This window comes from Schistocerca gregaria, chromosome 1 (assembly GCF_023897955.1).
Source record: "Schistocerca gregaria isolate iqSchGreg1 chromosome 1, iqSchGreg1.2, whole genome shotgun sequence".
In the NCBI taxonomy this organism is placed as follows: Eukaryota; Metazoa; Arthropoda; class Insecta; order Orthoptera; family Acrididae; genus Schistocerca; species Schistocerca gregaria.
The window spans coordinates 1,102,189,830-1,102,213,701 of NC_064920.1; the positions used below are offsets into that span (position 1 = coordinate 1,102,189,830).

General features: G+C 41.9%; 1 protein-coding gene across 8 annotated transcripts in view; it reads right to left on the minus strand.

Moving 5' to 3' along the window:
- The window catches only part of LOC126282552 (crossover junction endonuclease EME1), a 203,966-nt gene that overhangs the window by 65,970 nt on the left and 114,124 nt on the right, over positions 1-23,872 (minus strand). The window contains exons 1-3 of one of the 8 annotated variants that reach the window (XM_049982203.1): positions 12,017-12,254; positions 10,996-11,149; positions 7,510-7,808 (exon numbers count right to left, since the gene is read on the minus strand). In XM_049982203.1, coding sequence (XP_049838160.1) covers positions 7,510-7,784 — 275 coding nt within the window. In that variant the 5' untranslated portion in view covers positions 7,785-7,808; positions 10,996-11,149; positions 12,017-12,254. Of the gene's footprint in view, positions 1-7,509; positions 7,809-10,995; positions 11,150-11,379; positions 11,401-11,919; positions 12,255-23,872 lie in introns of those variants that run through there. The other 7 variants (XM_049982202.1, XM_049982204.1, XM_049982208.1 and 4 more) reach the window with 7 other exon arrangements.

Here is a 23,872-nt window from a genome sequence, read left to right on the forward strand (position 1 = left end):
AGACCACTGAAGTAGTGTGCGTGACTGTGTCCCACGCAAAATGAGCCCCCCCCCCCCCCCCCCCCCCCCCCTCGGAAAGCTTCCACATCGCTTAGTCTCAACAGCCTCCTGTAGCCTTGTCAAGGAGATGTCGGTAGTATGCTCCTGTGACAGCATAATCTATTAGCAGCACACCATGACAGTCCCAAAAAACACTCAGCATTTCCTTCCCTAATGATGGTTCTGTGGTGAATACATGTTTCCACTGCATGCTTAGCTCTTCCTTCTGGGGGTCATAATGACACACCCAACACTTGTCCATAGTGATTAGGCAACTAGAGACGTCATCCATATTGGCCTGACTATGCTGCAACATTTTTGCTGGTACCTTGATTCAACAAGTGGTGACCTCTGTCAAAACTTTATGGCTGTCAATCACCAATGTTTACAATGAATGGAAAAATACAAATGACAATGACTAGACAGATTTGAATCCCACTTTTTCTGAATACAAGTCCAGTGACTTAACTATAGGGTCACCTCAGTTGATTGAAGTGTTGAGTTAGCCTACAAAGAATACAGAAGTATCAACAATAAACTGTTTTAATGATTCAAGAAAAATTCCAATAGATGCAGAAACTGGAATGTAGCTTACATTAGTGCAAAATGATATGATATCCTAAGACGACAATTCTTTCCATAATTACAAGCAATTATGTTACAGTAAAATATGTCAGATAACATGTATCTAAATTTGTCATCCAAACTCTTACGGGCAACCAGAGAATGCTGGATAGTTGTTTTAATAGGAACCCACACAGCCAGTGACCTAAAGAACTCTTTCTGTGCAGTAGGAAGAAAAGGTAAAATAGTGTCTCTTGCTCGCTTGTTTGCTGTGTGACAACAATAGCTGTTTACTATGACTCTTGCAAGCACTGAATTTGCAACTAACTAATTAATGTTGTAATGATTCCCAGTACATGTTGTTGTTGCAGTGGAACAGGCTTCAGACTATCTGTGTAGGGAGAGATACCAAAATTGTTATGTAACAATGAAAACAATAAATTATTGATAAAATTATTTAATTGTGATGCAAATAAAATAGAAAGAAACTTCCACATGGGAAAAATATATTAAAAACAAAGATTCCAAGACTTACCAAGCGGGAAAGCGCCGGTAGATAGGCACAATAAATAAAACATTTCGTGTAAACTCGTGAATACTATTTCACAGCTTCAGTTCCTTTCACCCATTAAACAACAATCTCAGCTATTTCCAACAACTTTCGTTTTATTTCCATTCCCGTTTTTCCCATATAACCGATCATTTTTTAGCAGCTTTGCACCGGTTTAAACGTTATGATTTCTTCATCAAACGATTGTTAGCCCGATTTTCATAACCTGCCAGTACATAACCAGTCCTTTGAATACTTTTTCACGCATTTTTTTTTTTGAGAAATTTTTTTCGAAAAATTTTTTTTCGAGGCTTTTCGTGAATTTTTTTTTCGAAATTTTCCTGAATTTCCCCACCCTTTAACGTGTTTTGGAGACAACACAACTACCTAACCTTTGCACCCATTGTTGTTCACCAACCTAAGATCAGCACAGGATCAACATAGCTCATCTCAAACCAACACTTTTTCGACTTTTTTCACACCTTTATCTCTCCCTATATATATTTCTATTTATTTTCACTTTAACCTCATATTACCCTTTCCACCTAATACCATGTCAACCTCACAACATCCCTACAACGACCCCATTAAATTTTCTTTACATTCCCTCCGCAAACATGCCTTCACCCTAGCCAGATGACACTCCCATAATTTATTTACTCAGGCTTCTCTGACATTTGGCATTACCCCCAAAGGCCTCGCACTTAAAGTTCCCATCTCTGGCTGCAATCTTTCTTTCCATCAGTCCTTATATCAGTTCCAAACTGCACAATCCATAGCCCTCACCCGCCTAATCCTTCACCTATACATCGACTCGGCCAATGAACACGCCCGTCAACTCCTTTCCCAAATCAAAGTCCTCAATCTTTCCTCTCCCACATCCACACCGGCTGTTCAAGCATCCTCCTACAGGCCAACCGCAAACTAGAACAGCATGCCACCCTCCACCTCAAAAAACTATCCAATCTCCTGGTTTCCCACCTCCGGAAAGGCAACTCGCTCACCCTCCACAACCATTCCAACAAACCTCAACCTCCTCTCATTGCACACAGACCCTGTCTCTCCCATCTACTCAATCTCCCACTTCCAGCTCCACTCCCCCCAACACCTCAAAATTCTAGTCAACACAATCTGGAACCACAACACCCCAATTCAGTAGTTAACCTTTCCTCCAAACCTCTCTCCCAATCCGAAACCTCTGTCCTACCCAAAGGCCTCACCTTCAGCCTCACTCCCAGGTTCAACCAAACTGCCCTTGTCAAAGATTTACTGTCCTACACTCGTAGTCTCTGCTGGAAATATCACTTTGCCACGAAGAAAAATAATCCTGATCCCACTCCTAATGATCTAACTCCCCAAGACACTATCCTAATTGAACCCTGCCTGGAACAGTTCCGTCCTCCATCACAGCGGGACCCACCTCCTCTTCCTCAAAATCACCCTCTCCAAACCTTCCAGGAATTTATCACTTCCAGCCTTGCCTCTCAATCTTTCTTGAAAAACCTTAATCCTACTCCCAACATCACCACAGCCGAAGCCCAGGCTATCCGTGATCTGAAAGCTGACTGATCCATCATCATTCTTCCGGCTGACAAGGGTTCCACGACCGTGGTACTTGATCATCGGGAGTATGTGGCTGAGGGACTGCGTCATCTTTGAGACAACTCTACATACAAAGTTTGCCAAGGTAATCCCATTCCTGATGTCCAGGCGAAGCTTCAAGGAATCCTCAGAACCTTAGGCCCCCTACAAAACTTTTCACCTGACTCCATCAAACTCCTGACCCCACCGACACCTCGCACTCCTACCTTCTAACCTACTTCCTAAAATTCACAAAACCAAACATCCCGGCCGCCCCATTGTAGCTGGTTACCAAGCCCCTACAGAACGTATCTCTGCCTACGTAGATCAACACCTTCAACCCATTACATGAAGTCTCCCATCCTCAATCAAAGACACCAACCACTTTCTCAAACGCCTGGAATCCTTACCCAGTCTGTTACCGCCGGAAACCATCCTTGTAACCATTGATACCACTTCCCTATACACAAATATCCCGCACGTCCAGAGCCTCGCTGCAATGGAGTACTTCCTTTCACGCCGATCACCTGCCACCCTACCTATAACCTCTTTCCTCGTCACCTTAGCCAGCTTCATCCTGACCCACACCTTCTTCACTTTTGAAGGCCAGACATACCAACAATTAAAGGGAACAGCCATGGGTACCAGGATGGCTCCCTCATATGCCAACCTATTTATGGGTCGCTTAGAGGAAGCCTTCTTGGTTACCCAAGCCTGCCAACCCAAAGTTTGGTACAGATTTATTGACGACATCTTCATGATCTGGACTCACAGTGAAGAACAACTCCTGAATTTCCTCTCCAACCTCAACTAATTTGGTTCCATCAGATTCACCTGGTCCTACTCCAAATCCCATGTCACTTTCCTTGACGTTGACCTCCATCTGTCCAATGGCCAGCTTCACACATCCGTCCACATCAAACCCACCAACAAGCAACAGTACCTCCATTATGACAGCTGCCACCCATTCCATATCAAACTGTCCCTTCCCTACAGCCTAGGCCTTCGTGGCAAACGAATCTGCTCCAGTCCCGAATCCCTGAACCATTACACCAACAACCTGAAAACAGCTTTCGCATCCCGCAACTACCCTCCCGACCTGGTACAGAAGCAAATAACCAGAGCCACTTCCTCATCCCCTCAAACCCAGAACCTCTCACAGAAGAACCCTAAAAGTGCCCCACTTGTGACAGGATACTTCCTGGGACTGGATCAGACACTAAATGTGGCTCTCCAGCAGGGATATGACTTCCTAAAATCCTGCCCTGAAATGAGATCCATCCTTCATGAAATCCTCCCCACTCCACCAAGAGTGTCTTTCCGCCGTCCACCTAACCTTCGTAACCTCTCGGTTCATCCCTATGAAATCCCCAAACCACCTTCCCTACCCTCTGGCTCCTACCCTTGTAACTGCCCCCGGTGTAAAACCTGTCCTATGCACCCTGCCACCACCACCTACTCCAGTCCTGTAACCCAGAAGGTGTACACAATCAAAGGAAGAGCCACGTGTGAAAGCACCCACGTGATTTACCAACTGACCTGCCTACACTGTGATGCTTTCTATGTGGGAATGACCAGCAACAAACTGTCCATTCACATGAATGGACACAGGCAGACAGTGTTTGTTGGTAATGAGGATCACCCTGTGGCTAAACATGCCTTGGTGCAAAGCCAGCACATCTTGGCACAGTGTTACACCGTCCGGGTTATCTGGATACTTCCCACCAACACCAACCTATCCGAACTCCGGAGATGGGAACTCGCCCTTCAGTATATCCTCTCTTCTCAATATCGGCCAGGCCTCAACCTCCGCCAATTTCAAGTTGCCGCCTCTCATACCTCACCTATCTTTCAACAACTTCTTTGCCTCTGTACTTCCGCATCGACTGACATCTCTGCCCGAACTCTTTGCCAATACAAATGTCTGCTTGTGTCTGTGTATGTGTGTGTACAAGTGTACACCTGTCCTTTTTTCCCTGTAAGGTAAGTCTTCCTGCTCCCGGGACTGGAATGACTCCTTACCCTCTCCCTTAAAACCCACATCCTTTCGTCTTTCCCTCTCCTTCCCTCTTTCCTGAAGAAGCAACCGTCGGTTGCGAAAGCTAGAAATTCTGTGTGTGTGTTTTATTTATTGTGCCTATCTACCGGCGCTTTCCCGCTTGGTAAGTCTTGGAATCTTTGTTTTAAATAAATTATTTAATTGGATAGATAAAGAATTTACTCATCAAGTGGCGGCAGAACACACACTCTTAAAAGACTGTTGTGATTGGCAAGGTTTCGGAGCCAGTGGATCCTTCTTCAGGCAGAAGGGGTCAAGGGGAAGGAAAAGGGCGAAGGAAAAGAACAGGAGAGGTCTGGGAAAGGGGTAGATTTTGGGAAAGTCACACAGAACTGTGGGTCAGGGGAGACTTATCGTATGGGATGAGAAGGAAACACTGATTATTGTGTAATGTGACATCGATATCTGTACCTGTAGTGAGTGAGTGAGTGAGTGAGGGAGTGAGTGAGTGAGTGAGTGAGGGAGGGAAGTCAAATATACAAGGAGGGTGGTGGTGGAAGTACAATGTGTAAAATGAGAATTAGAAACTAACTCTGAACTTTGCTGAAAGCTTTTAACATATCACCTGTTTTCTCACTGGTTATTTATAATTATTCTCCCATTCGCCAAGTGAAATGGGTGCGACACAATGTGCAGGAGATAAATAGTGCTCTGGTCAGAATTGCACCTAATCTTGAGTATTGCTCTTGTGGAGTATTTATATATCATGTACATTGAGATTTATTGGCATACAGTATTGCTGTATTCTCCTTTCCTTCTTGCCCAGTGCTCTGTATCCAGCCAATGCCAGGTTAGACTTGATATGGTACTTCTCCTGTTTCATGGAGAACCCACCACACCTGTATATAGGCTACTATTATCATGGGGTTTCCATTCTCAAAGTAATTCTAAAGCTACTGCCAGCTCTCCCCCAGGAAAGAATCCTAATAGTCCTCCTCTCTCCGTCTAATTTAAGTGCATATTCAAATGCGACACTGTGTTACGAACTGCACACTGTGTATCTGAGCTGAGAAATGGCAACACGTTTCACACTAAAAAACCCTCGCATACAGGCTGGCCTCCCGTGGATGGCTTATCTGCAGGGACAAGAACTCCCTTGCTCAGCATGATGAGGATATCACCAAGGCCTTCATAGACAGGTACTAACCCCAGACCCTCTCTGCAAACATATCTCCTGTGCCATTTCCCATCACACCCCCAATCCTCCCACCATCACTGAGAACAGTAACATACCAATGTACCATACATCACACAGTAGAACCCCAGACTGGAACAACTGAGCCACATCCTTCAAAAAACTTTGACTACCTTTCATCACATCCTGAAATAAGAAACATCCTTCCCAAGATACTTCCTAACTCTCCTAAAGTGGTGTTCCATCATCCACTCAACCTCGACAACAGTGCAGTCCATCCCTATGCCACTCCCAATCCCTTGCCACAAGGATCATATCCCTGTGTAAGACCTGCCCAAATCCACCCACCCAGCACTTCAGATTCCAGTCCTGTCACAGGTTTATTCTACCAATCAAGGGGGTGCCACCTGTAAAAGCAGTCACATAATTTACCAGCTCTGCTGCAATCATTGCACAGCTTTTTATATTGGTATGACAACCAACCACCTGTCCCCCAGGATCAATGACGATACCCAAACTGTGACCAAGAACAAGGTAGACCATCCTCTGGCATAAACATAGAACTGAACACAACATGTTTGATTTCATTAGCTGCTTCAATACCTGAGCCATCTGGATACTGCCCTACAACACCAGCTTTTCTGAACTGCGCACATGGGAGTTATCCTTGCAACACATTCTCAGCTCCCATAACTATCCCGGCCTCAACGTACAGTAACATACTGTCCCACACCCTCCACCAAACAGTTCCAGCCCCTCTGTTCTATCATCTCCTCCTCATTCTCGTCTCCCAACCACTGCCAATGCACCCGTCCATTTTTCCTCGCTCCTCTCCCCATTTTCCCCACCTCCCTGCTCCACAACCTCCTGACGCTGCGCCTGTTGGTGTTCTAGCCCCTGCACACTCCTCCAGACAGCATCAAGTGCGCATGAGGTGTGCTTGCTTGTGTGTATGGGCGGTGTGTGTTTCTCTTTTGCTGAAAAGCTGCAGCTAAAAGCTTTATGCAAGCATCCTTTAATTGTGCCTGTCTGCAACTTATTTATCTTCTTTACAGGTAGCAATCAATCTTTTCCTACACTACTATTCAGTCTTTACCTACATGGATGTGGAAAACTAACTATAACCACATCCAGGATTGCCAACACACTAGCCCCCTGTTTTCCACGAGGAGGATTCAATTCGGGGCTGGCATCCCCCCCGTGTGCCCGATGCAGGTACCTAGGTATGGTATTGCTGTATATACATGTAAAATCACTGGTAAAGAAAAGAAATTTCATTTCTTAGTGAAATAATGATATGATCATTTCATCAGGGAACAAAGTACATATAATAAAAATTCTTATTCTTTTTACAACCACAAAAACAGACATTTAAGCCCTCTGGCATAAGACACGGTTACTAGAGAGCCAAGCAATGGTGACCAATGACTATAAAATTCAATGCGAACAAAATTCACAGAAATCTGAGAATCACCTGAGAAATGTTTGCTGTATATCACAGAATGAATAGCAATTGTCTGTCTTTGAGCAGTCAACAACAAAATTTCTAAAACAAATCCTTTTGATTTTGTAGCAACTTACATCTCACTGTATCCCAAGTCCACTATGTCAGAATCATATCCACGCAGGCATGCATCTGCATCTCTGTCCTTTTGCTGGGGACTGACACCAAGACTAAGCCCACTATCCTGGCTCATTTTTACAAGACTTTCCACTGTTTTGTACACAACAGGTGATTTTTCTGGTGAGACATCAGAAGACTTGAAATCATTTTTATAATGATTATCTTGATAATTCTCTGGAGAAGCTGGTGCACTTGAGTCACTTGAGATTAGAATGACTTGTTCCATGTCCATTATCTGGGTATATCATGTAACTCTCTGGAAGAAAAGATGCAGTAAAGAAGTTTTAGAGTTTTATACGAGTCATATTTCAGTTTCCAAGATAAATAAAATGTTAACAGAAAACTTGGATACAGGATACTCAGTGGAGTAACGAGACAAGATAAGGTTTCGAATTCAATTCAAATAGTACTTTTTGCAGTAAAACTCTTTCAAGTAATGGGAATTAAAAGCTATGTATTTCTTCTTATTTTTTGTTTCAGTATCACACAAACTGATAATAACTCAAGTTTAATGGACATTAAGAATAAAATGAGACGAACCACCCAAGTGTCCAGAAGTAATAGTTCAAATAGTAACTAAAATCTTAATGAACAAATGAACATATTTATCAAGACATTTATTTGGTGTTATTAAAGCTATGTTTGAGAATTAAGAACTTAGGTGAGAGAGGGTAGGGATGGGGGAGTTGAGTCCTTAAGGAGGGGGGAGATCTATTTGGTACAAGGGAGAGGTGAAAATTATGTACAACAATAAAAACATTATGGGTTGAATGAATTTAAAAAATTACATTGACTTGCAGACAGGCACAACAAAAAGACTGTCACGAAATGAGCTTTCAGCCAACATGGTCTTTGTTGGATATAGACAACATACACACACTCGCACAAACACAACTCATACACACATGACCACAGTCTCTGGCTGCTGAGGCCAGAAAGCTAGCAGCAGTGCATGGCGGGAGAGGCAAGTGAGTGGTGAGGGTAAGAGGGTGGCTGGGGTGGGGAGGAACAGCAGGGTAGAGTTGGGGGAATGGTAAAGGGCGACTTGTGGGAGCATACAGGAGAGATGTGGAGAGAGGGTGGGGCCGCTAGGTGCAGTTGGGAGGTTACCTGAAAAGGGAGGGGGGGGGGGGGGGGGGAAGGGTTGTGAAAAGGGAGCGAAGTAAACATACTGTGGGTGCATTGGTCAATTAGAGGGCTGTGAAGTGCTGGAACGGAAGCAAGGAAGGGGCTAGATGGGTAGGACAACTAACAAAGGCTGAGGCCAGGGGTGTTACGGCAACATAGGACACATTGTAGGAAGAGCTTCCATTTGTCCAATTCAGAAAATCTGGTGTTCGTGGGAAGGATCCAGAATACACAGACTGTGAAGTAGTCATTGAAATGAAGAACATCATGTTAGGCAGCAGGCTCTGTTGGTGGCCATTCAAGCAAACAGAAAGCTTGTGGGTTGTCATGCCCACCTAGAATGCAGCACAGCAGTTGCAGCTTAGCTTGTTGATCACATGACTGGTTTCACAGGTAGCCCAGCCTTTGACGGGATAGGTGATGTTTGTGATGAGACTGGAGTAGGCGGTGAAGGGAGGACGTATAAGACAGCTCTTGCACCTAGGTCTATTACAGGGATATGTGCCATGGGGCAAGGAGTTGATGGGGGCGGGGGAGTTGTGTAGGGATGGACAATGATATTATGTATGGTTGGTGGGCAGCAGAATACCACCATGGGAGGAGTGTGGAGGACATTCCTCATTTCAGGGCATGACAGGAGGAAGTCAGAACCCTGGAGGAGAATGAGGTTCAGTTGCTCCAGTCTTGGGTGAAACAGAGTTACCAGGGGAACCGTCCTCTGGCAGCTGTCAGAGTGAAGGTTTGCTGGTGGTTGGTAAGTTTGATATGGGCGAAGGTACTAATGTAGCCATTTTTGAGGTAAGGGTCAATTTCGAGGAACGTGGCTTGTTGGGTTGACTAGGATTATGTGAAGTGAATGGGAGAGAAGGTGCCGAGGTTCTGGAGAAATGTGGATAGTATGTCCTCACCTTCCGGCCAGATCATGAAGTTGTCATCAATGAATCTGAACCAAGTGAGGGGTTTGGGAATCTGGATATTCAAGTACTATTCCTCTACATGTCCCACGAACACACTGCCGTAGGATAGCCATATGCAGGTGCCCATAGCCGCACCTCAGATTTGTTTGGAGTTACTCCCTTTGGAGAAGAAGTAACAGCATGGGTAAGGATACAACTGGGCATGGCAATTAGGAAGGACAAGGACATTTTAGGTTTGGAATCTATCGGGGCATGGGAAAGGCAGTGTTCAATAATGGTATGACCATGGGCATCTGGAATGTTAGTGTAAAGGGAGGTGGCACCAATAGTGACAAGTAGGGCACCAAGTGGTAAAGGAACAGGAACTATGGAGAATCGATCAAAAAAAGGTTTGTACTGTTTATATAGGAGAGTAGGTTGTGGGTAATAAGCTGAAGGTGTTGGTCTACAAGAGCAGATATTCTCTCAGTGGGAGAACAATAATCGGCAACAATGGAGAATCATGGGTGGTTGCGTTTATGAATTTTAGTAAGTATGTAGGAGGAGGCAGGGGTGGGGAGAGTTTCTGGAATGGGTCTATGGATTTGAGAAACTGAAGATCCTCCTGGATTTCTGGAATGGGGTTACTGTGGCAGGATTCCTTCAGCCAGGTAATCCTTACGTCAGATTCATCCACCTACAAACCTTGCCACAGTGAACCCATTCCAGAAATCCAGCAGGATCGTCAGTCTCTCCACCGATCCTTAGGCCCATTCCAGAACCTCTTCCCGGAGTCCATCTCTCTCTCGTCGCCCTTCCCATTCACCTACATTCTACATACTCCCTCAAGTCCATAAACCCAACCACCCCACTGAGAGAATCCCTGATCTCGTAGACCAACACCTTCAGCCTATCCTCCCACATAAAAAATATCACCCATTTCCTTCACTGACTCTCCACAGTTCCTGTTCCTTTACAATGTGGTGCCCTGCTCATCACTATTGATGCCACCTCCATTTGAACTAACAGCCATAATACCCATGACTTTACCACTATTGTACATTACCTTACCCAAAACCTGATGGATTCCAAATCAACCACCTCCTTCCTAGTTGCCGGGATGAACTATATCCTCACCCACAATTACATCTCCTTTGAAGGAGGTGCAGCTAAGGGCAGCAGCTTAGCACCATCGTATGCCAACCCATTTATGGGCCATCTAGAGGAATCCTTCCTAGACACCCTCTTCATCTGATATGTTTCTATCTGTCTTGACTCATGTTCAGTATCTTGCCTGCAATGGTGGTTTTGCCGTAATTGTTATACTTATTTAATAATTGATACTACTTATGTGACTTCAGATTTTTAGCTAGAAAATATTTGCAGAAATTTCTAGTTATAAACTCCAATTAAAATTACTTTACAAGTGATGTTTCAGGGAGTCGAGTGGTAAGGACAAACCGCTGTCCAATCTTCGTTCCTTCTCAAGTGTCACGTGCTCCCTGTGTTGTAGGTATGTTCAGTGCCTTATGATGCAAGGCTGGCTGTATGCCACCAACTCTGTCTCCCACCACTGCAATGTGTCAAGCACAAAGTAATTTTCATCAGAATACAACAACACTTGTTAAAATGTCTTACTAAATATTATGAACCATACAAGAAACTCATCAAATCTGACATGTAATTTTAGTACAATTGCCATTTAAGTACAGCTCTTACTCCATGTGCTTACAAATATAATCTGCTTTATGGACACAAAGTTTTTCATTGTAAATCTGTTGTAGATAGGTATGTGCTACTGACCGATCTTCTAAGTTCAGTTTTCAGTAAAGCCATGCAACCTGATTTATCTTTTGGGTCCTAAACAACAATCCAAGAAAATAAGATTTAAGAACCAGTGAAAGAAATGCAATGCAACGAGACTACCAACACAACTTGTTACAACACTAACAAAGTTGATATAATTTGCCCAGTAGGGTATGAGGATTATGCTACATCATGTTGACTGTAATTGCCGCATCCTGTTTTTAAACATTCAGTTTAAGGCAACTACATTTTATAAACATTTGCAAATACTCTTTGCTTATGTAAAACTAATCGGAGTAGTGGGTAGTTTAATGTTCTACTAGCAGTCTTCGAATCTGCCTTCATGTTCAGCAACCATCTAAACAGAATGCTGATATTAACGAAACCACTACACTTAGTAACATGTCACACGAAGCATTAATGCAAGGTGAAGCAAAATACTGAAGCGATTACAATACTTTTCTGCGCACGATTTAAAACACTTGCTTTTCATGCCTACTTCTATCAATCCCAGTGAAGTTGACTTATGAAACTTACCAAAATATCGCATCATCTTAAATTCATATAAAAAAAATAATTTCGTCACTTTGGTACTCAAAAATATATGTATATCTTACATCTACCAAACACGTACAATGCCTGGTTTCGGACTGCCAAACATATTTTCCATTATATTTGCACGGAATAAAAATTACCGAGCATGAAGCGAAATAACTGAGCCTATGCCATAATTATAGAGTCCTCAATGACAACAGAAGACACACAATGACGAAAAGAAAGAATCACCTCTCTTTACACATCTGCACTTTATTTACTTGAGCCCGCCACGGAACTCCAGTGCCACCTGTCGGAGCAAATTATAATCTCTGTTTGTATTTGTTTACATATCCTCCTACGAGCAGATGAGGTGGTCATTGGCATGAAGACTTCGGCTTGCTGGGCTTATAAAGCGAAGCATTTTGTCTACGTTGGTGGTTATATGTGTTGTTTATTAAAATGGAAATAATTACTAAAAAGTAAGGCATTTTACTTTTTCTTCTACTAAAACAAAATAGTGCACTGAGAATGCTGTAAGGCAATAAATAATGCAACCTTCAGTACCAACTTTTAAGAAACATCGTTGCGATATTTTAATGTCGTACAATCATTTTTATGCTGAACGCTCGTCCGAATGCACCGATCCGTTTGCGCAAATACCTGCACAAACATCTGCGCAGATTCGTTTGCGCAGACATCATAGCGTGCGGACGGGAGATCTACGCAGCATCAGATGTGCGCAAATGTGGAAGTTAGAGATTTCAGCAACCTTGCTCAAATATGTGAGAGCAAGTCACACTTCCGCAGACAAATCGTAGCAGGTGGACAGGATATCGACGAAATCTGGTGCGTGAAAGGTGTTTGAGCTATGTGTTCAGTTTCATCTCTGCGTACACAGTGAATTCCTAAATAGTTGATGAGCGTGAGTGCTTTAGGGAGTTCATTGTTGAATTTATTGAAATATATAGGAATAACACCCTGTTTGCTGAAATTTAAGATACAGCAATCGAGATAACAAGGCAGCAGCTTATAATTCTTTAATAGGAAGAACAGGGCAGGTGACCATGAGGCGAATAGAGAACTTTTTTGTAAGAAAAAAGAAACAATGGTCGTTGCGAATTTATACAAAATTATTAGTACTATATGCTTTGTGCTTAGAAATTTCTCATTGCGTTGACCTGAATAAAGGATTGTTAGCAGACTTACTCGCAGTACTGTTCTGTGCCATAATCTTTCGTAGCAGTGTAGATAACATGAAAATATATTGTACGCAGAGTCGAATACAGGAGTTTGCTAGGGGGAAGGGGCTCATGAAAATGTTGTGTCACTTTGCCGTCTCCAAATTCTCAAAAGTAAAAGAAGGTATTCCCTTAAACTGTTGTAATACCAATCACAACAACGAGAAAATTTTCGAGACTGTTAAGCCTGAAAAGTATGTTGCAAAGAAACGTTTTTTATTCTTTACTTATTTATTTACCGGTACTTTTTTTGTTAAGAAGAAACAGATGCATTTCGGGGGTAGTTAGAAGGGGGAGGGCACCCATATAGCTGCACCCCCCCCCCCCCTTGGTCCTGGATTCGCATCTGATTTCTACAGTAGAATCCAATAAGAATACTGTACTAAGCAGTGTCTTCAGGTGCAAATGGATTCTCCTACGTGTGTGTCAGCACGTTTACTCCCTAATGGAATATGTGGTTCATAACAAGAATGAATCACAAATAAACTGCAAAATTCTCTGCCACAATATTAAAGGTAAATCTTCTCATATGGGCTAAGAACATCTACCCAGAGTCCGAAATGGAGTTATGCAGTCTGATGCAAAAATTTACTGCAGGTCAGTGGAAGACTTCAGGCAAGGAACTGAAAATTCCTATTTACTAAGAAATACTGTAAAAGATACCTCATTGGTTACTCATATAATTTGTTAGAGTATATTGAGCTCAGAACACATCTAAAATGTAAAGAAAATAAGGGACAGTCAAATGAAAAAAGAGACAGATGGAAAAAGTAAGTAAACTGTCTACTGCTACAAAAGTAATGGTCATAGCTGTTAATACATTCATCCCACTGCGAGACAAGACAGTCAGTGCCTCCATAGAAAATTGTTCACAGTTGCCTGTGGAATCATGATTGTACCCAGGTGTGTACCTCTTTGTCCAGGACAAATTGGCAGCCTTTCTTCATGGCTCCAAAAATTTGGAAATAGCATGTGGAAAGATTGGAAATGTATGGAGGATGTGTGTGGGCTTCCCAGCGAAACTTATGCAGCATAGCAGAAAAAACTTTGGCAACATGTCGGCAGGCATTATGCTGCAATAGAACGATGCCGTCCATCAGCATTCCTGGACGTACAGACTTAATGGCATGCTTCAGGTTTTACAAAGTGTCCACTACCACTGTGCATTAATTGCAGTCCAAACGTTCAGACAGCATCACTCTGTTACAGGACAATGCTCGCCCAAGTCCCTGGCAGAAGTCCTTACACATCCACATTAAAGTCCCTATCTCTCTTCATGCATTTGCCATATTTTTGGGGCACTGAAGAAAGACATTTGTGGCTATTTATATGCTTCGAACGAATAAGTGTACACATGGATACAATCATGATTCTGCAGACAACTGCAAACATTTTCGTATGAAGGTACTGAATGTCACGTCTCACAGGAAATAAAGGCATTAATAGTTATAGCGATCACTTAGCTCTCACTTTTTCCATCTGTCTCGTTTTCACTTGACTGCGCTTTATACTATATGTTTTAAATGATATCGTATGTAATTCAGATATTTTACTTGTTTTCATTAAAATCCTTCTTCAGAACACATCGCTTATGCTAGGTCTCGTTTCACTAAATGCTTGTTTCGACATTCCTGTCAAAAAACGTAAATCTTTGTTAACTTCTTTGTACTTCCAGGAATCACAGTGCACTTCTTTGTACTGCCAGGAATCAAGTTGTTGCTATCAACCGTTGATGTGGTGAAATTATTTTGCTCATAGAAGCATTTGCTGTTTTATACAAAGCTGCTGGAGCGCCCACAAAGGCATGTAAACTTTACACCAGGATGGGATAAATGTAATGTGTACAAAGTTACATATAACATGCAGTTTATTTGTAATCGACACAGAATGAATACACGTCTCAGTTCACAGCAGACATAAAGCATTCTGAATCATAGTTCCTTAGATATTCTACAATTCCACACCAGGCTGATGTTGTTGGTCAGAGAGTTTCCTCTGTCCAACAGACACTGTCACTGGCAGAGTCCCAACAGAAACGTCCCACTCCCCCATTGGCGTAGAGCACTCTGGCAAAGAAATAACTCGAAAGCTACCACGAACATTTTCACGCCTGTGTACATGACCAATCACGCAGTGGCCAGCTGCAAAGCAGGGTGCGGTTGGACTGTTCCTCATTGAACATGGGGAAGTCGCGATGACGTCGATCCCTATCCAAGGCATACAGATGGTATTTGTGGAGGTCAGTTGCTGGACGGTGAGGTCGACCATAACGAGACTAAACGTCGATGATGGTCAACTAAGCTTGGCTAGAGTGTGGGCATGGCGAAATGGATGGGCAATGACACCAGGATCTGCAGGATCAGTTGTACACCTCTGTGTTGTAAGGGGGCCGTGATGGTGAGAAAACTCTCAGGCGTGAGTTGTGATATGATTGTACCTGTGTCCACACTGATCAGGATTTTGTAAATATGGGAGAAATGTCAGGTAATAAATCCGCTTGCAGCTTGATGTCCCTCATGCCGTCCCTCAATCAGAAGGAAATTATCAGCTAGTTTGATATTAGTATCGTCCACCAGAAAGTGCAGCATGTCTAGTTGGAACACAAAGGTATTGTCAGTGTTTGAGCCAGGCAATATGTTATTGGTCTGAGAACAGACTGGAGGAATCATGTTGATTGGAGTGGTTTGTATGGATCATTGGTATGGATCACATCACATAGGGTCTAAGCTGTTTTGAGTGGTTGACTGGCAGAGTGGTAGGCTTACCATGAAGGAATATGTCAAAAAGCTTAGTATCTCATCTGATGACTTTGTGAGGACTGGCATAAGGCAGTTGTAACACAGAGTCGTTATTATCATCCTGGATTATGATGTAGTTGCAGTCTGTTAGTGCCTTATGGACGAAGATTTGCAGAGAACCATACAGCCATGGAGATAGTGTTCTGAGCCATGTGACGTGTTGTTTGGCTCATGTGACGAAGGTGGGGAGTACTGAAGTCTCCATCGGTGGTATATCTAGCATAAAATGTGCAGACAGAGTGAGTGACTTGTAGAGGATTTCTGCGAGGGAGGCATGGAGATGGTCTTTGCAAATGGTGTGTACATCTGATATCACCGAAGGTAATGCTTCCATCCAGTGACTGCCATGAGACATAATGACAATTTTTTGTGTCATCATTCATTCCACGAGGCCGTTGCCTTATGGATGGTAGGCCATTGAGCAATAATGTCACACATTGCAAATATTGCATAGTCTGTTAAATAGGACCAATTCGAACTGTCGTCTTGCTCAGTAGTTATACAGATTGTGAAGCTGAAACGTGATATCACTATGAAGACGACAGCTCTTGCCATCATCGCTACCATAATGTCCTTGAGGAGAATGGCACCTCACGTATTCGATGATGGAGAGTGTATAGCGATGGCCTTCAGACTTGGGGAGATGCCCTTCTAGATCGAGGTAGACATGTTGAAATGGACCCTTCAGAATCTCAAAACGGCTGAGCAGCAGCTGTGCCTGGCAACTCACTTTGATATATTAGCAAACTGTGTATGTAGTTGTCCAGTCTCGGCAATCCTTTTGTGTGTTAGACTATACAAGCTCGTCCATGTTGACGAGCATATGCCAGTGTGTGACAGACTGTGAAGACTGTCAAACATGATCTTCCTCATTGATGTGGCCACGAGATGTCGAATTTGATTTTGCAAACATCACACAATACTTGCTTGGTGGATCCAGGGATGACACTATGTTCTCTACTTAAGTTGATTGTAGAATTTTGAAGGAGGTCCATAATTTGTCTGTCTTGCAACTAGACCTCTGCTAATGTGTCATAGTTGACATGTATGGCAAGGGTGTTTATTCTTGACAGATAGTCTGCAGTGATGTTGAATGCTCTGTGGAGATGTCAGTTATGAAGGGCATTATGTAGCCTAGGTGTAAATGATGAAGAGTCTGTCCTCAACATTATCTTGAAGTTGGTGCGCCACCTCATAAGCCGCAAATATTTCACTATCATAGGTAGATCACCAGCACTGAGAATCTGTTGGCTTCTGAAAAAAAGAAAAAAAAAAAACAAACCTACATGGGTGTTGTATACCAGCTGCTTCTCCCTTCAGAAGCGCCTTAAGGGCAAAGTCACTCCTGTCTGACGAAATCGTCAATGTGGCATTAGGTCCTGGGTGCACTAAAGTCATGCATGTCTGAGACAGCCTTTTATTTTGTCAAAGACCACCTTGCACTTATCATCATGTTCTTGCCAGCTATAACATTTGTGAGCAGTGCCTGACCTTTAAGGTACCTCACTCAATTGCCCGAGATGTGTGGGCAGAGGGTGAGGGAAGGCTTCCCGGATGTGTGGGCATGACCTTGAGATAAGATCGTTATCTCTACTTGAATTATTTTTGATACTCTGTTATCTTTTCCTTTTAGGTCCCTTTTGCATATGGAGCATGTGGGAAACGACTGCTGAATTCCTTTTTTTCGTTACTGTTATTTAATTAATTCTCCCAAGTGTGAGCATACTAACAGCAGCAATGTAGCTATTCTCCCAGCCTACTTTTTTCTTTTTATTATGCCTTTGTTCTGCATTGACACAGTGTCTGCATGGTTATTAATGAATTTGGCATGGTTAATTTAAGGGGTGATGGATGTCCTTCACGTTGCCTTACCGTTACTGCAGTCATGCAACCTACAGGGTGTCCCAGTGAAACCTCTCTGATTTCAAAGGTACAGGGAAAAAACCACAGTAGATACAACAATGAAAAGTGCACCACACTGCAGAGCATCTCAAATAATTTATTTATTTATCATCAGAACACCTCTACATGTGAACCATTTGTAGCACGAAGAATATAGAGTCTATATTCAATTTCTTGCCCTTTTCTTTGTAACATTTCCTCTGTTATTGTTGCAATCGCATTAGTGATCCGATGTCGCAATGTAGGAATATCGTCCATTTTCACTGCGTGCATGCAGTCTCTCACGAATCCTCATATGAAGAAATGAAGCTACGTAATGTCGGGCGAACTTGGTGGTCAGGCAATGGGTCCTCCACGTCCGATCCAATGACAAGGTAATTTTCTGTCCAGGAACTTGCAAACACCCATTGACCAATGCAGTGGAGCTCCATCTTGTTGAAAAATGATGTTGGGTTGCAAGTCTTGTATCTGAGGACACACAAACTGCTCCAATATGTCCAGATACACTGACCCATTGCTTCTGAGACACGTTTGTCTGATGTCCTCTACTGTCTCTTCTGAAACTCTGTAGTGTGCACTGCCAGAATGTTTCAGAACACACATTTTCACTTCATGTGACCATGCTGCCCTCTGGCGACGATACTTGGCACTTCTAACGTGGGAATATAAACTCTTTGAGATGCTCTACAATGTGGTGCATTTCTCACTGTCATATCTACTGTAGTTTTTCTCTCCTGGGTCCTTGAAATCAAGGGGGCTTGAGTGGGACGCCCTGTACTTATTACATGAAGAAGTCTCATCGATAAAATTAATAATCCAAAAAATTAAATTGTTTGCATGTTTGTTCTTTTATATTTTTCAGAATGACTGTTAACAGTGTATAAATTACTTCATATTACTTCTTGCATTGTTCCTGCCTAAATGTTATTCCAATATTACAATCAGAAACTCAATGTAAAGTATGTAATATTACTTCTGGTATACTCAAGTCAGTAGGTTAGTGCCCTATTTATTCTGGCCAAAGTGTCACACTCCATTAGCCTAGACTATCATCAAAATTCTGCCTTTGAGATCAGCTAGCCCATTATGTTAAACATTTAATTTACGTTTTGCATTGTTGTTGTTGTTGTTGTTGTGGTCTTCAGTCCAGAGACTGGTTTGATGCAGCTCTCCATGCTACTCTATCTTGTGCAAGCTGCTTCATCTCCCAGTACCTACTGCAACCTACATCCTTCTGAATATCCATGGCATTTTGTTATTATTTTATTAGAGCCAATTCAATTCTGTGCCTTAAAATAACCATACATCTGCTTTGTTTCTATAGTCTCCATCCAAACAAAAACAACAAATAAGAAATGTGCAATGAACATTAACAGAAAGACATACTACACAATTAAGTAGAGACTGCTCTCGAGTAAAATAGTGCATATCTCAACAAATATTTGTTTCTGGACAAAGGCTAGTAGGACTTCTATTTCTAGATTTTACCAGTACTGTCTCCCGTAGTAATATGGGATACACCTATGAGCGCCCTATGTGTTGTCTTTATTATGGAGGTATAATAAGGGAAGATGGCGCTACAGACTTACGCTGTACACTGTTTTGGAGCTGGTGCCTCCGTGTTAGATGCTCCAAAACATTAGTAGACTACTGTTTACGATTGCTTCTTGTTCTTAGTTGCTATCTTGTGAATACAACAGTTGTCTTAAACAGAAAATGTTAGAGTTTTCCGCGAATAATGCAGCGCCAGGTAGGTATTTTCAGACATTTTTCCGATCTTAAACGCTTATTTGATGCAATAATACGACGCATTTTGCCTCAGTAATGTAATGCGTTCCGAATAACCGTGAAGATAAGTATGTGATGTGGAAAGGGTGATTTCTTAATCCAGCATTTTCCTTAATACAGACTAACGAAACTGATGTTCGACCTATGACCTTTTCCCGAAAATGCTAAGAACATATTTTGCTATGTCTTGTCGGTTTCCAGTCTTTTATTCTCGCAACGTTCAGTGAGAGAGGTTTTCGAGTTGGACTGATGGGAAATATAAAGTCAAATGAGTACAGAAATAAAACCACTACAGTAGAAGTAAATAATGCAACTGAAATCAATGCATGCAAAAGAAAATATGGCTTGAATGTGTCAGTTGACGAACAAAATGCGATTACTTTACCATTGAGACTCTCACCACAATGATTAGTACACCTGTAAACGATATTAGCTGGTATATTTGATCAAGCGGGATATGGGGCAGCCTGACAGTGCACAGCATACCATAGCAATAAAGCTAAATGATGATGTTGTGAATGATAATTCACAAATTGCAAGTATTTTTAACAATCACTTTCTGAATGTAGCAGCAAAAATAGGGTTAAAGGGTTCAGTTGAAGAAGCAAAAAATCTGTTAAAAATGTCATTCCCCAGGACTTTAGGCCTTTAGAAACAGCACCAACATCCCCCACTGAAATTAAGGGAATTATAAATATACTGAAAAACAAGAGCTCATGTGGTGTTGATGGAATCTCTAACAGAATTTTGAAGTGTTGTTCTAATTTAATAAGTGGAGTCCTTAGTGATATATGTAATGCTTCACTGGCACAGGGAATTTTTCCAGACAGATTGAAATACACAATTGTGAAACCCCTTCATAAGAAAGGGGACAAGTGTGACTTAAATAATTATAGACCAATCTCATTGCTGACTTCATCTTCTAAAATATTCGAAAAAGTTATATATTCAAGTGTAGTCTCACATTTAAGTGAAAATAATTTACTCAGCATGTCACAGTTCAGATTCCAGAATGGTTATTCGACTGAGAATGCTATCTACACATTTAACCATCAAACAGTACAAGCCCTAAATAACAAATTATCACCAGTTGGTATTTTTTGTGATCTTTCCAAGTCATTTGACTGTGTGGATCATGTAACACTCTTAGAAAAACTCAGGTTTTATGGAATTAAAGGCTATACACACAGCTGGTTTGAATAATACTTAACGAACAGAAAGCAAAAAGTTGTGCTGAATAACACAAATAATGTTGGCAGGGTGGTAAGTTCAAGTGAATGGGGAGTTATCGCAATGGGAGTCCAACGTGGTTCAATTATGAGTCCTCTGCTGTTCTTTATTCATGTGAATGACCTCTCAATGTTCAGCAAGCAGAGCTAGTACTTTTTACAGATGACACGAGTGTCGTAATAAATCCCATTCCAGAAAAAGGTGCAGAAGATATTGTTAAGGATGTCTTTCAAAGAATTATTAAGTGCTTCTCAGAAAATGGACTCTCCCTTAGTTTTGAAAAAAAAAAACCTCACTATATCCTTTTCTGTACATCAAATAGAGTCGTACTGACAATTGATGTAGCACAAGAACAGGGCTCAGTTAAAAGGGTAGATTTCTCCAAATTTTTGGTTGCTCAAATTGATGACAACTTGAACTGAAAAAAGCAAATTACTGAGCTTCTCAAACAATTAAGTTCAGTTTCTTTCACTCTTCGTATAATCGCTAGTCTTGGTAATAAACAGATCAGCCTCCTAACGTACTTTGCATATTTCCACTCAATAATGTCTTATGGAGTAGTTTTCTGGGGTAACTCAGCACTTAGACATAAAGTATTGATTGCACAAAAGAGAGCAGTGAGAATAATTAGTGGTGTTAACCCAAGGACGTCATGTAGGCACCTATTCAAGGAGTTAGGTATTTTAACTGCACCATCAGAGTATGTATATTCGCTAATGAAATTTGTTATAAATAATCCACCTCAATTCACGAAAAACAGCGATGTTCATATGTACAATCCTAGAGGCAAAAATAACCTTTCCTATCCGTTATTGAAGCTGTAAGTTGCTCAAAAAGGAGTACATTATTCAGCAACAAAACTCTTTGATCATTTTCCCAACAACATAAAGTGTCTGGAAGGTGGCAGATCAAGCTTTAAATATAGCTTAAAATAATTTAGTTTGGACAACTCCTTCTATTCCATAGAGGAGTTTCTTTTTCAGAACTGGTAAAAAAATAATTGTACCTCTAAATGTAGTTGCATGTATAGAACTAAAAAATTCAGTAATATTAATATTAGCACTATTCATGTTTGTATATATCTCTTGTAATCTGACTTTCTGCACATCATATCGATAAAATAATCGTGAAAATGATTTACGGAATATGACACGACTGAACTAAACTAAACAAAACACTTCCCCCAGAAGCTCAAGTTTGGGGCAACTAACATGGCGGACATCGGCTTTAAGTATGCGATGTCATAACTTCCCTTTCTATGCCACCATGTGTCTGTATGAGCGGATAATGTAATCAGATAGCAGCGCCGTTGGTTTCCAAGTGGTAGTTTGGTGTAGCATTCCAGGGACAACAAAAATTTGATTTTCAATATTTCGTGTAATATTTGACTGACCTTAAAAATGTAAAATGGTGTCCTGAGCAACTCATTAAGATGTTTGTTCTTATGTCAAAGATTTAACATAGCAAGACAAGTATTAAGAGTTAGACACTGCGTATACTCGTATGTCTTGGGGCAACGTAACTAACCATACGCAAGTACTCCTCCTATTTTCATACAGTATTTGAGAATGAGAGCATTTAACGACTTCTAGCGAGCTTAACACATAATTTCAAAGATTTTCAAAACTTTTTCTATCTGACGTCACCCACATAATAATGAAAAGGAAAATGTTTGCTACATTACCACTGTCCATGCAGTAAAACTACAGTGTCAAGTACGAGGTCTGTTGAAAAAAATTCCGGAACTTTCTCGACAACATTTTTCTACGCTTACCTTTTACTTATTGTGCATGGTCTCCTTCGAAATACTCCCCTCCACAATTGACACACCGCTCCCAACGCCTTTGCACATCCTGAAGCAGTCTTGGTACGCCTCTTGTTGGATCGCGCGGAGCGCCGTCTGCGACTTTTCTTTTATCTCGTCTGTCGTTGCAAATCTTCGTCTTTTCAACGGGGTTTTCGACTTTGGAAATAAAAAGAAGTCCGCAGGGGCCAGGTCTGGAGAGAACAGAGGATGAGGCGGCACAGTGATTTCGTTTTTCGCGCAACAGTCACGCACCAACAGGGATGAATGTGCGGGTGCGTTATCGTCAAGCAAGAGCCATGAATTGTCTCGCTGCATTTCAGGCCGTTCCGTTCTCACAGTCAACATTGTCAAAAGCTTTCAGTGAGACAGGGTTGTAGCCTCTGCCCGATGTTATTCAATCTGTAAATTGAGCAAGCAGTAAAGGAAACAAAAGTAAAATTCGGAGTAGGTATTAAAATCCATGGAGACGAAGTAAAAACTTTGAGGTTCGCCGATGACATTGTAATTCTGTCAGAGACAGCAAAGGACTTGGGAGAGCAGTTGAACGGAATGGACAGTGTCTTGAAAGAAGGATATAAGATGAACATCAACAAAAGCAAAACGATGATAATGGAATGTAGTCGAATTAAGTCGGGTGATGCTGAGGGAATTAGATTAGGAAATGAGACCCTTAAAGTGGGAAAGGAGTTTTGCTATTTGGGGAGCAAAATGACTGATGATGGTCGATGTAGAGAGGATATAAAATGTAGACTGGCAATGGCAAGGAAAGCGTTTCTGAAGAAGAGAAATTTGTTAACATCGAGTATAGATTTAAGTGCCAGGAAGTCGTTTCTGAAATTATTTGTATGGAGTGTAGCCATGCATGGAAGTGAAACATGGACGATAAATAGTTTGGACAAGAAGAGAATAGAAGCTTTCGAAATGTGGTGCCTCAGAAGAATGCTGAAGATTAGATGGGTAAATCACATAACTAATGAGGAGGTACTGAATAGAATTGGGGAGAGTTCGTGGCACAACTTGACAAGAAGAAGGGACCGGTTGGTAGGACATGTTCTGAGGCATCAAGGGATCACAAATGTAGCATTGGAGGGCAGCGTGGAGGGTAAAAATCGTAGAGGGAGGCCAAGAGGTGAATACACTAAGCAGATTCAGAAGGGTGTAGGTTGCTGTAAGTACTGGGAGATGAAGAA